The sequence below is a fragment of the Falco biarmicus genome, chromosome 4 (genome assembly GCF_023638135.1).
Source record: "Falco biarmicus isolate bFalBia1 chromosome 4, bFalBia1.pri, whole genome shotgun sequence".
Taxonomy (NCBI): domain Eukaryota; kingdom Metazoa; phylum Chordata; class Aves; order Falconiformes; family Falconidae; genus Falco; species Falco biarmicus.
Genome location: NC_079291.1, coordinates 43,853,923 through 43,867,196, shown reverse-complemented (window position 1 = coordinate 43,867,196; position 13,274 = coordinate 43,853,923). Strand labels below are relative to the sequence as shown.

The 13,274-nt window shown below is 43.1% G+C and overlaps 1 protein-coding gene across 2 annotated transcripts in view; it reads right to left on the bottom strand.

Annotated features, from left to right (window-relative positions):
* GPR158 (G protein-coupled receptor 158) overlaps positions 1-13,274 on the bottom strand; it is a 210,063-nt gene that overhangs the window by 18,922 nt on the left and 177,867 nt on the right. For both annotated transcript variants that reach the window (XM_056337775.1, XM_056337776.1), the window contains exon 7: positions 6,369-6,607. In XM_056337775.1, coding sequence (XP_056193750.1) covers positions 6,369-6,607 — 239 coding nt within the window. The remainder of the gene's footprint in view (positions 1-6,368; positions 6,608-13,274) is intronic.

Below are 13,274 nucleotides of genomic sequence, written 5' to 3'. Positions count from 1 at the left end.
GTATTGAGTTATTCCTAGCAAAATATAAATTACCAGAGGTTTATTTGTCTCTTTCACCATATCTCAGCATCATTTTAATTAGCTAGGCACAGCAATATAGAGACCTATGTGTGGAGAAAGAATTAATGGTGCCAAATCCTGACTTTATTTTTCTACCAGAACTTCCATGGCCTGTGGCTGTGCGAGGCTGAGAGAGAAGAGCAGGGATCCAGGGGCTGGTGGGGGGCACAGCACACTCCATCCCCCACACAGCCACAAGACTGCCTTGCAGGTCTAATTGAAGTGACACAAGGGACAAGCTGACACACGATCTGTGGGCTCTATAGCTTGAGGGTGACCTAGAGATGGCTTTTGCTGGCAGTGGAGACATACCCACTGACGAGTGTGAGTAACATGCCTGTGTGCCTCACTGCATGAAACATATACCAGCACTCAGGTCTACAGTCTCTAGGGACTCCCTTAATTTCTGCACTTCTAGTTCTTACGGTTTTATTCCTTCCTCGACACAGATGTGCTGTCCTGCCTCATTCCTTCCATAGCCCACTGTTAAAGTCAGCTGGCCACTCTTCTGTCTCCATGTGCCCCATCACCCTCTTCACTTGCGTGTGGATGAAAGAGGATCAGAAAGATCTACCACCAGCAGCTGAAAGCAAGCTGAGTGTGGGACCTCTTCTCTCACATCTTAAAGGGAATGCAAGCAAATGCCAATGGTATCCAAAGTACTTTTTGAAGGGCTGGAAAGACTTGGAGCAGTACAAGAAGTGGATTCCAAAAAGGGTGGTGCAAAGACAAGAAGAAGTCAGAGCATCTTCCAGTATCTCCCAAAGCCATCCCCTCCCATAAGTGGCTTGTAGAAGCATCTAAATATGGCATTTCCCAGTGCATAAACATGCAGCTAAGGCAACCCAAATATGGTTTCCTTAGCAGAAATACTTCATAGAAATAGTGCCTAAATGAAGGCTACAGATCTTCACCTGTGATGGTTTGACCTTGGCTGGGTGCCAGGTGCCCACCAACACCACTCTATTGCTCCCCTCCTCAGATGGAGAGGGGGAGAAAAATAATGAAAAGCTCACGGGTCGAGATAAGGACAGGGAGATCACTCAGGAATTATCATCATGGGGAAAACAGACCCAACTTGGGGAAATTAATTTATTACCATTCATATCAGAGTAGGGTAAAGAGAAATAAACCCAAAGCTTAGAAACACCTTCCCCCTATCCCTCCCTTCTTTCCTGGCTTAACTTCACTCCTGAATTCTCTACCTCCACCCCCCAAGTGGAGCAGAGGGACAGGAATGGGTGTTACTGTCAGTTCATCACACATTGTCTCTGCCACTCTTTCCTCCCCAGGGGGAGGGCTCCTCACACTTTTCCCTGCTCCAGCATGGGGTCCTTCCCACAGGAGACAGCCCTCCATGAACTTCTCCAACGTGAGTCCTTCCCACATGCTGCTGTTCTCCATTAACTGTTCCAGCGTGTGTACCTTCCACAGGGTGCTGTCCCTCAGGAACAGACTGCTCCAGTGTGGGTCCCTCATGGGACACAAGTCCTGCCAGCAAACCTGCTCCAGCACGGGCTTCCCATGGGGTCACAGCCTCCTTCAGGCATCCCCCTGCTCTGGCGTGGGGTCCTCCGTGGGCTGCAGGTAGGGATCTGCTCCACCATGAACCTCCCTGGCTGAGGGCACAGCTGCCTCACCGTGGGCTTCACCAGGGGCTGCCGGGGAATCTGCTCCGGCACCTGGAGCTGCTCCTGCCTCCTCCTGCGCTGACCTGGGGGGCTGCAGGGCTGCTGCTCTCACAGCCTCACTCCTCTCTCCAGCTGCAATTTTTTTGTGCAGGTTTTCCTCCCCCTTCTTAAATATGCTATCCCAGAGATGCTACCACCATCACTGATGGGCTCAGCCTTGGCCAGGGGCAGGTCCATTTTGGAGCCAGCTGGCATTAGCTCCATTGGACATGGGTGAAGCTTCTAGCAGCTTCTCACAGAAGCTGCCCCTGTAGCCCCCCCCCTACCAAACCTAGCCATGCAAACCCAATACATATGTAATGGATTCCAAGAAAAAGCAACGTTACTGCAGGGTAATGCAACCCAAACTGCTCAGTTTGAGGGTTCCAGCACCACTCATCATCTTCATCGCTCTTTCCCGTACCTCTTCCAGATTTACCATATCCTAGAGACGAAGGACATAAACCACATAGTATTGCTGATGTGGGCTATAAAAGAGGCGTACACGGTGGCAGGAGGAGTGGGTTACAAACAGGGCAGGGACAGAGCTGAAGTCATCTTCGTAAAACAGGATTCTTTTCCTATTTCTGCTGCAAATATTTTATACAGCCCTGGTCTTGTCACTTAGAATAAGCTTTTCACAAGTGATCACTATTTTTACATGATGCATTTTCTGAGTATTGAATGTGGAGACTGAAGCCAGAGCCTCATCAGTGCTGAATTCTAACAAGCGCCTCCTGGTTGTGCTTTTCACACAGAGGGGGCTATAAACAGAACCCTGAAAAACCAGTCCCTAGATGTCTCAAGATGGACACTCAAAATGGATAGCTACTGTTGACAATTTTGGCTTTAATCTTTGCACATCGATGCTAAGGAGAACACAGCTTAAAAATGCCCATTTGGAAACAAACAGTTCTTTATTCATTGGGTGCTCTGAACAATATACCCTGAATATGGCACAGGGCCACATCAAATGGGGATTACAAAGAGAAATAATACTCCCTCATTCACTGAATACAGCAGAAGGCCTGTAGAAAATCTAATAAAGGGCCTCATAAGGTTGTATTACAATGACCTAGCTCAAAACTGTATAGGCAGCCTTAATGCCCGATTTGTCAGAGCCTGTCCTGGCAACTCATGCCCTCTTTAGATGCAAAGATTATATATGTTAAGTATCAGCGTATGAACAGTGGGAGGAAATTCTTTTCGGAACAGTCTGAAATGCTCACTTTGTTCCTTTCCCTGGCTGAGGGCACGCAGTAATCATGATGCATCCTTGTGTTTGAAATCCTCTTGATGCCCAAGACCCAAAGCATGACGCACCGATTAGTGGGCTATGGCAGCAGCTCAGGCCAGCTGTGTGGAAGCAGCACAGCTCCTGCCAGCTGGGAATCAAACAGGTGCTGGGGAAAAACACCTCCCTGTGCTTAGTTACTACCTGTCATTCACTTCTGGTTTCAATAAAACATTGAAAACCACACACAGAAGGCCTGGGGGGATTTTTAAGAGCTATAGTTCAAACCCTGTCTGTGCTGGGTGAAACCCTGGCCCTGCTGGAGCCAGGAACATCCACCTGCTGAGATTTCACCCCTGCTTTTTACTTGTGTTTGTGCACACGTGTATCTCTCAGCCTGCCCTTCCCTCCTGCCTAGGGCTTTGCTCATTAAACTTACAATTTTGCTTTTTTTTCCCCCAGTTTCTGGGAAGTTGTTTTAAATCCTGTGCTGATATCTGTTTCACTTACATGATTTTCCCTCAGGGCAAAGAATAATGGTTTGGTTTGTGACCCTGCAAGTCCTTAGGTACCCAAAGTTTATCACTTGATTTTTTTCCCCCACCTGGAATCTGTCTGTGACAGGTAGATGTATAGAATATATTCAGGCCATAGAAAAAGGCATTTTCAAGCCCTCGGGTCCTTCTCTAAAATCTCAGATTGTCGAAACAGCCACGGCTCGTCAATGAGACAGATGCCCCAACCTTGAAAGTGATGCAGAAACAAAGACAAAGGAAATAAAAGAATCTAGGCAAGTAACCCACAAGTATCCAACCTCAAGGAAAATGCATACTAACTTACACTATGTTATGTACATAAAATCAGATTTACTGAATGATTATTTTTTCTCATCAGCGTATCAGAGTACAGAGGCAATGCTACAAATGGTGACAGCCTTTGTGTCTAAGTCCCTACTTCCCTTACAGAGAGCATCCTCTTAAACTTAATGGAAATATAAATATAAAACATTCACTGTAATAAAAGCCTCCAGAGATAGAGCCTAAGTAGCATGATTAGTGTGGAAAATGCTTCATAAATCCTAACTCCAATAATCTCCAGTAGCATAAAGGATTCATCTCATTACAACTTTCTAACAGAGCCTTGTTAATTCTCACTTCACTAATCTGTGACCTTGAAAATTCCCTTTCTGCATTTCAGTAAAGCATTGACAACTGAATGAAACAGGGAGGTATTCCAGCTAGGGCTACAGGTGTCAGAATATATTCCAAAATAGTCACTAGTTTTATATAAAATACGATGCCTGACTAAATTAAATGAAATAAGCCTTTCATAAATTATCATCCAGCATTTTTATTCTAGCATTTTAAATCAAGTATCATAATCTATCAATTAAATCATCACATAGAATCTTTTGCAAGCTGCTCCCTGTCAGTTATAGGACTAAAAGGGGTTCTGTGTTACGGGTATTTCTCCTGACATATCTCTGAGATGAAATCATCGAATTTTAGACCTAGTTCCTACTGGCTGTAAGCTTTTCAGACTGCTATTAACAAGTAAAAACATCAATTGAAGTGCATACACACACACACAAATATATATATATAAAAACTAAATACATATATATACACACGCACACGTTAGTACAGACCTGGAGATGTACATCTCCTGGTACCACTAATATGGCTGCACAGTTTACTGAAGACTTGCACAAACATGACTCTGCTTATATGGTAGTTTGGGTAAGAAGGCAAAATGACAGAACATAAGAAATTCTTCCCAATTTTGTTCAGGCTCAAGAGCTGGCTTTGCCTCTACTGCCCTTGAGTGTATTTTGAAAAACAGTAAAACCCCCTCTAAATGTAAATATACCTTAAAAAATGATCCTTGTTTTTTCCAACACTAGACAGACAGCAACTTATGCAATTTCTTACCAAAAAGGCACTATTGATCATGATTAGTATTAAGATCTGAGTTGCTAATCACTATACTACCATAGCTATAAAATCCAGGGAATAAAGACATTTGTTTGCATTGTGCAACAACCACTATCAAAACTAACAAATAAGCAAATAAAACTATCAAAGTTTTATTAAAAATACACTGTAGTACTGACTGTGAAATGCAGTAACAATTTGATGCAAAATGGGTTAGTGCAGATGACATCATCAAGTGTTTGCATTTCATTCTCTTTTGTTATTAATTTTACATCATCTCTGGCAATAGTTCTATTCCATTACTGTAAAGCGTACTTGTATTTTATGAGCACACCCCTCCAAAAGGGCCCAAATTGAGAGATTTCAAAACATACTCTATACTTCTCTCTGCATGGTTTACCAGTGAGCATATTGACACATGGGCTGCCAGTGTGCCTGACTGCCTCTGAGATCTTACACGAAGGAGAGAAAAACAGAGCACAGGGGCACCTTAGAGCCATGCAAAGTCCTTGGTGAAGCTGGGAGCAATGTTTTGCCCCTTAAAACTGCTGTGCATTACCATGCACTGGCTTTCTGTACACCACTCTTAGAGAAAGCACTCCTCATACCCCCCGGCTGCTTCTATCCATCCACTCATCTGCACTCTCATGTGGAGGTGCCACTGTTATCTCTCCCTAATCCTCAGCAGCCGAGCTCTGTCAGTGGGATATTCATGAGGGAAGCAGGGAAATATTTCAGATTTCAAAACACTGATGTATTTGAGGTAGTAGGTGGCACACCTGGGCTGTACTAGAAACAGCAGCTCTAGATGCAGAAGCACCGAAGCTGTCTGGCCATCAGGACGAAGCACATTATACTGTATAACTGAACCCTGGCACGGGGAATCCACTGTCTGTTATAAAATTAAGGAAACAAAAATGAGTCATTTTTCTCCTTGACATGAGTTCTGCAGGGTGTAATTTTTTATCTCCTGCCTGTCCCAAGCACTGAGAGCAGATCTAACAAATACATTAAGTTGGGGCATTTGATGTGAATTTCCTATTCCCTTTACTTTGATACTAATTTCTGTAAGGTTATGAATGAGTGATCTTGCAAATTCTTTTCTTCTTCACACATGAGAGCTCTGCCCAGTTCTGTGGTGCAGAAGCAAAAACCTCCAATAATCTAGCCATAATTTCTCACTTTAATAGTCTAAAAGAGGTAGATAACTTCTGTCTCCAAAGATGAAATTTCTTGAGCACCCACCACTTTATTACTACAGTCCAAGTTACAAACCTTTGAAAGTCATATAAGTCTCAGTATATTTTGTTTTGCCCATTTAAAAAACATATATGCTGATACTTTATTTCCCTAGAAGTTTTTCATGTGCTAGGCAGTCTGACAAAACTTTAAGATATTTTAAAAGAACAAAAAGGAAAAGGCAACAAAGCTTTATTTTAGAAATTAAGGATAACTAGAAAATGAACATACCAACAGCCATCATGTAATCCCAGCGGTCTATGAGGCACATATTGAAGATCAGGTGGTCAGATGTTTGCCCTTGGCCAATGAGTGGAATGTTTCTCTCCAAATTTTGGGTTATTGCAGAAGTCCAGCCAACGAGAAACCAAAAGACTATCAGGAGAATAACAGCCAGCATCCTCATAACTCGCCCACCTGTCATGTATGGAATACGCTGAGCAGTTCGGGACAGGAATACCTTCAAAACCCTGAAAAATTTAGACAGTGCAGAATTAAGAAGAGCACTAGCAGTGCTTCAGGAATTAGATTTTCATTTTATTTCACTATCAGATTAATAATAAAAAAAAAAGATCATCATTCTTTCCCCAACAGTATGCACATGAGTGAAATCTGAAACATTATTACTTTCATACTCATCGTATTTAAATGGAACTGATTGCTGCCCAGAGAGTGCTACACAGCAGTAACAGAAAATATTAGCTATGTTTATGTTAGAGACACGCATTCACATGCTGTGTTATCAAGCTGTTTTGTACCTTCCAGCTCCCAGTGGAAGACTCCTGTCTTTGGAAAAGGGAAGGTCATTTCCATAAAATAGTAACCACATGCGTGAGATTTTATTTTGTTTTGATGCTGGCTGTCTGCTCATCCCCATCGTGCTATTTCCAGAGAAAGCATTAGCACTTCTTGGATATTTTTCCCATCAAATTTGATGCTTCTGAGACAACAATCTACTCCTCATAGAAATAACTGTGGAAGGCGCTTTGCTAATTAAGTGGTTTCAGACTTGTTTAGAGGCAACAACATATTTTTTGAGCTAGCGCAGAACCATCATAAGAAAAGCCATATCATATGTCAGGCACACATACCGTGTAACAGCCACTGAACACGTAACACTTTCAAAATATTTGCACTTACTATTAGGATAGGTTTACTCCCACCAAGAACTGTTCAGGGAAATATCACCTACATTTAATACCCATCACCACCTGCTAAAATACAAAAAGGTCCTGCAGAGAGCATCAAGGCAACCAAAATTTGAAGAGGTCGCCTCAGGAATAGGGAGGAGTTTGATTCTTTGCAGAGTGCAGACTCTCCCTCCGTGTTGCCTGCAGCATGGGATCTGCCAGAAGCATCTGACCTTCTCCTGGTGTTCTCCTATGAGAAAAGGGGGCCAAGGGAATGCCACTGCAGTGCTTCTGCTTTGGCCCTGCCAAGCTACTGAGGCTGGGCAGTGAGGAAAGGCTACCACAGCGGTTTTCACATACCCAAGCCTTTAGAAGCAGATGGGCTGAAGTTTGAAGACTACTTTAGAGATTGGGTGAGAAGCCTTTCGAAGCGAAGAAGTGAGCTATTTCAGTGATTTTTGTCCTCCAAACCACAGTGGTTCCTGACTCTTAAGCATGAGCGCATCCAGTGATTACTCTTGATATCTACAAATGGACAAATTATCACTGAGGTTTAGGGAACCTGATTTTTTTCAGAAAGTTGAGTTTTTAAATGCCCTTGTCAGCTCTCAAGCACCAAGCCACCTCCCAAATCATTCCACAGCCAGGCCTGCCATTTTAGAAAAAATAAAACCCACAATCCAGATTAATATTTATGCTTATATTTGTCTAAGGGAAGGCGGAAGCAACTGGCGTTGCCTCTCAAATAATAAAGCAGTGTCTTTTAGGGCAGAAGCATGAAAGCTTTTCCACATCCATAAAAATGAATCATCGTTTGACTACAAACGCAGCCTTCACAGTGTGCATTAGGTGAAGTCAGAGATCTGAATACGTTCGACATTATTCAGCTGTTTCCCTCCCAATGGTTACTCCACAGGGAGTCACAGTTTTTGATCTTTCCATGTTTGATAGATGTTCTGCTCTCCCTTTACAGATGCTAAGTGTTTTATGTCGGAAGCAGCTTCCCAAAGACTTCAGACACGACAGACAGAAAACTCCACAGAGGCAAGGCAGGCAAATTCCCTCTGCACTGCTCAGCCGCAGCACTGCTGTTCCAGGGCAGCATTGGTAAATCCTTGTTTATAGAAGACTAAAAATCAGTAAGTGAAGGCTTTCCTCTTCCTTGTTGTGAAGGCTGATCAATATTTAGCTTCTCTGAAGTGAAGGAAAAGGTATTCTTTATGTAGTGAACTGGAAAGCATCTTTTCACAGCTATAGTTTGCCATTTGAGAAAAATCTTATCATGTACAATTATGAAGGTTTAAGAATTAGATAAATCATACTAAGCAGCTGAGGACTATTAGAAACTAATTTTCTTTGTCTTTTGGCTCTCCACAGCCAATTCTTGATGATTCTACTGAAAGCCAACATGTGAGCCTTTTCAGGATATAACAAGGCAGGACCATTACATTTTTTTCCATCACTAAGTCATTAAGGGCTGATTTTGAGACAGCTTTCTAAGGGAGGGGAGTGGGCTGCCCTTACGTCATTGATCTAAGCACAGAGAAACAAGTACCATTTTGCAGTACAGCAGTCAAACCCCCTCCAATTTGGATCAAACCACCTTTCTTTTTTTCTTGTCTTTTTCACAAAAATAAGTGTCTGCTACCAACAACTGCCTTGGAAATGTAGGCCTACATGTAACACAACATTTACAAATCTTTTTTTCAATTTTTTTTTTCCTGAGAAGCTGTAAGGAATGCTGGGTTGGATTTGTAGCGTTGAAAATCTCCTTTCCAGAGGCTGTGGCATAAAAGTACTCAACCAGAACATGAGCTTGAGAGTTGCAATCCCTTCATATTCCTACCGCAATGTGAATCCAAACTTGCATCGCTCACCGCCTCAACACTGGCTGACGTGCTCCATCTTCTCTCATCTCCTATGTATTATTGAATACGTATCAAAGCAGAGGCCGGTGCCCAGGAGATTCCCCTCCCAAGAGCATGGCTAGTCACCAGGCTGGAGGGTCATTTTCCTTCCTGTACCTCTGGCTCATATGCTATCAAAGTTCACCACAAAAAAGTTGAATTGCCAGAATATGAGACCAAATTGCCTCATTAAACACGCATTGTCTAATGACTGGCACCCTCCATCACAAAACTGGGGAGTTCTTGGTTCAAATCCCTGCCCTGACTTCCGGACAGACAATGCTCAGTCCCCGTTTTTCGCACTGTTCTCTATCTACATATTGGGTTGAACTAGGTACTGAACAAATGAGAGAGATTTCTCACAGGGAGGTAAGAAGTGGAGCTGGTGGGCTGCATCTATACTAGGAAATCCAATATGCCCAGGGCTGTCCCCGGCACCAATGCCAACCGGCACAGAACAGCTGGCATCTATGCTATTACACTCCAACACAGGGCGGCTGCATGCAAACTGCCTGCTGCAATGGCCTGTGCCAGCTCCTGAACCATGCTGGGAAACAGTTTGGGAGCATTCAAGTTAGCACTGGCCAAGGCCAGGCCAGGGACCACTAAACCAATTCAGCAGGACAGAGGACAGAGTTCCAGCACTCAGCAATGTTCTCTGATGCTAGTTGATTTATTAATACAGATGTAGTTCTAGACTCAAATCCCTGAGCAAATTAATGCTTAATTATGAGTATCAAGTAAGGCAATATCAGCTGGGAAGATTCCTCCTCCTGCCCCGTCTGCCCCCAAAATGCGAGGCAGCGACACAGTAGAAGCTTTAGGGCACTGTTTGAGTCATGTGGTCTCTGATCTAAGGCAGAAGAGGAAACTTAACCATCTTCCTCAGCATATTCCAGCACTTCTGCCAGCTAAAACCATTCAGCATATGCAACCCACTTTTATGTGCTGTTGTTGGATAATCAAACAATCATTTTCAGTGACGTGTCATCAGCTCTGTTTACAGGCAGATCAGAGAGTACACTGCAATGTGCTCTACCTGCCTTGCTGGAAGATACAGCTACCTTCAAGCAAAGCTCTGACCTACAGACAGCGTTAAAGTTGATATGCAATAGCCATCCTTTTTACAGAGTAAACAGCAGGCACAGCACAGACTGAATGAACTGCCTGGAGACCACTGCAGGCAACTCCCAACTGCTGGCTGCACCATCAGGTCTGGGGAGGGTTAAGCTATATGGTCTGAGGGTTTTTGTGGGGTGTCTGGCTCCATAAAAATGGACAAGGGGAGGGCTTGGTTGAAAACACTGAGAGCTGGAGAGCCAAGGGAAGCCCAGCAGCCAGGAAGAGAAGTGATGCTGCAAATGGATCTGAAGCAGGGGGACAGAGCATGCTGGTACACAGGACTGGCTGGGATCACCAGCTTGAAAACAGCAAGCAAAGCATGTGGCTGCTACTGTAGAAGTTACATCCTTCTACACTAAGATGTAGTGTACAGTCTTAGAAAATAAAGAAAACCATACTACATTTTCATGTCATATCAATAATCTGTCCTGCAAACAGAAAACATGGCCCCCAGACTACCGGCTGACTGCATAAGCAGCAGGAACAAGTGAAGGATCCTGCTTTGACAGCAATGACCTGGCACAGTTTGTTTATTTTTTATTTCTATCATCTGTCATTTGTGGCTTTACTGAGTCATCCTGTCAAACTGTTCTGTTCCAGGCTGATGATTTTTATTGTGATACAAAAGCTACATCAGAAAGATAACGGGTCAAGCTCTTATGAAGTATATTGCCCTCCTATGGTGCAGGGATTACGTCTTACCTGCTTTTTCTGGAGTAACAGTGGACATGCCACTCGTTACTTCGAGTTTGTAAACAGATGTGATTCTACTAAAAGTGAAAAGGTACTGACGGCACATGTATGGCACCGTATCAATACGAAAGAGAGCCCACACAGGCACACACACATACACAAATACTGACGGCAGGTTTTGTTTCCACATCAGGAAAGATGACTGAAGAAAGAACATCAAGACTTAAGGCCCAAGACCTCATAAATCATATTTAGATGTACTCATACCACCAGTTACTGGCTCTTGGCTGGAAAGGATAAAACCCACCTGAGATAGAAATGAACAGCTTTCTAAACTATATCCTAGCTGAAGGCCTCCAAATTAGTCATTCTCTACTTCCCAAGTGATTTCTTAAGATCTCCACACAGAACAGACATGAAGTCTAGCACTGAAGAAGATGCTCACTGAAATCAGGGTGATCTTTAGCTTTATTGAGTCTGATCTTCTTGAACCTGAGCAAACCTGAGCTGAGAGCTGTGCCACATCAACAGCATGACAAAGACCTGCATCATATTCATCATGTCATGTCCAGTGAAAAGGTACAACAACTAGAAAAAGAAATTCTGGCAATTATTTGGGTGTATGAATATTTCTGAGAGTTCCCATCCAGTGCGGCCAGCAAACTTGGCCACATATCACAGACAGCCATCAAAATATCTCAACTCCTTCATGCCACACTTGCAATAAATCAAAGTGTAGGTAATAGGGTATCCCCCACATTTTCCATTTCAGGAAAGAATTTTGTAATAGCAAATACACTGTCAAGAAGACCACTGCCAAGAAAGCCAACAGATTCTTAGAAGAATTGACAAACCCTTCCAAATGCATGGATTTCTTCATGGGTAACATAGCACATGTTGGCTGAAGGCTAGTCTGCACAGTGAGACCACTAACAGTATCATAAGCTTGCTAGATAGTTTCAAGGTAAACCCTAGGTATCAATGGTACTGGAGACATCAGGAGGGAGACTGTGCTGCAGGATTGTTTCTTCTGTACTGGAAATGTGCCTGGCTTCAAATCCTCACCTGGGGGCCTGTGGTTAATAAACGGCAATATTCTTATCTGCGGATATCCTGATGGTACGTTAACAAATTACCAATCAGATAATCTTGTGTGCTGAGTGATCAGGGAAACAGCGGTGTCCTTTTTCCTTAACAAATTATATTTACTTTCAAAAATGTGATTTTGAAAGTACAGTTTCCTTGATATTTTCCCTTGAGTTTTACAGTTATTTCCTATTGTGGAAAACTAATGTAATACAAATGTATCAGATGTATGGCTAGAAAAGCAAGCTCTGAAGAGGAGTTAAAAAATGTATTTCACCTCAGCGCCTAGTAAAAACTACCATTAGTAAGCAAAGACACATGGGTCATGCTAACATACGCCTTACAGTAGTTACCTAGATTAGTTTTAATACTATATATATAAAGGTAATTCTACCGTGCTTAAATGAAAGTTCCCCTTCTGGGTCAACATATAGGAGATAATCTGTGCTATCATAATTTCCAAGAGTTTGTGCAAACTGAGGAAGATGGGAGGGAAATTACAGGCTGATCAAGTGAAGGCTCTGGGTACTGGGAGGCAACAGGAGTCCAATAGGCCTCCCACCGCCATCAGAGCCACTCACTCATTCCCACGGGAGCAGCACTGGACTCTCAGTCTCATGCACATTTAATAACATGGACAAGAGTCTAAAAATATGACTTGCTTCAATGGAAATGTATTGATTTGAAGTAGCTTTTGTCTGTCAATGTGTAGGTAAGCCTGGAATGAGCAAACAAAATTATTTCTTTCTTTAAATGTAGCCCAGATTCTGACATTTTTCATGCTATACATATGCTTTATTTTCTCCTTTCACCTGCAAATCTAAATTTCCAGCTGAGAAAGGCTCCATTTCCTGGTGGACCATAGATCAAAAAGCTTTCTCTGCTTGCAGTCAGTTCCAAGAACTGTAGCTGGAATCTTTTGACAGACCAGCTGAGGTTTGGTTTTCCCCAGTGCCTTCTCACTGCCCAGCTGCCCATGTCCATTTTGTCTGCCTGCTAGCTCCCATTTCAGAAGGCACTGAAACTGTGTGTGTGTGCACATGTGCTGCTTTTTGAAGTGCTTTTGTTTATATCACCACGTTATCCAGGCAGTTCTCATGAGAAATGGTTGTTCCTCAACTGGATTTGCCCATCCTGATGGATGTACCAAGCACTGGGGAGCTGAGAAGTAAGAAGGCTCAGCAAGGGGACTTGCCATG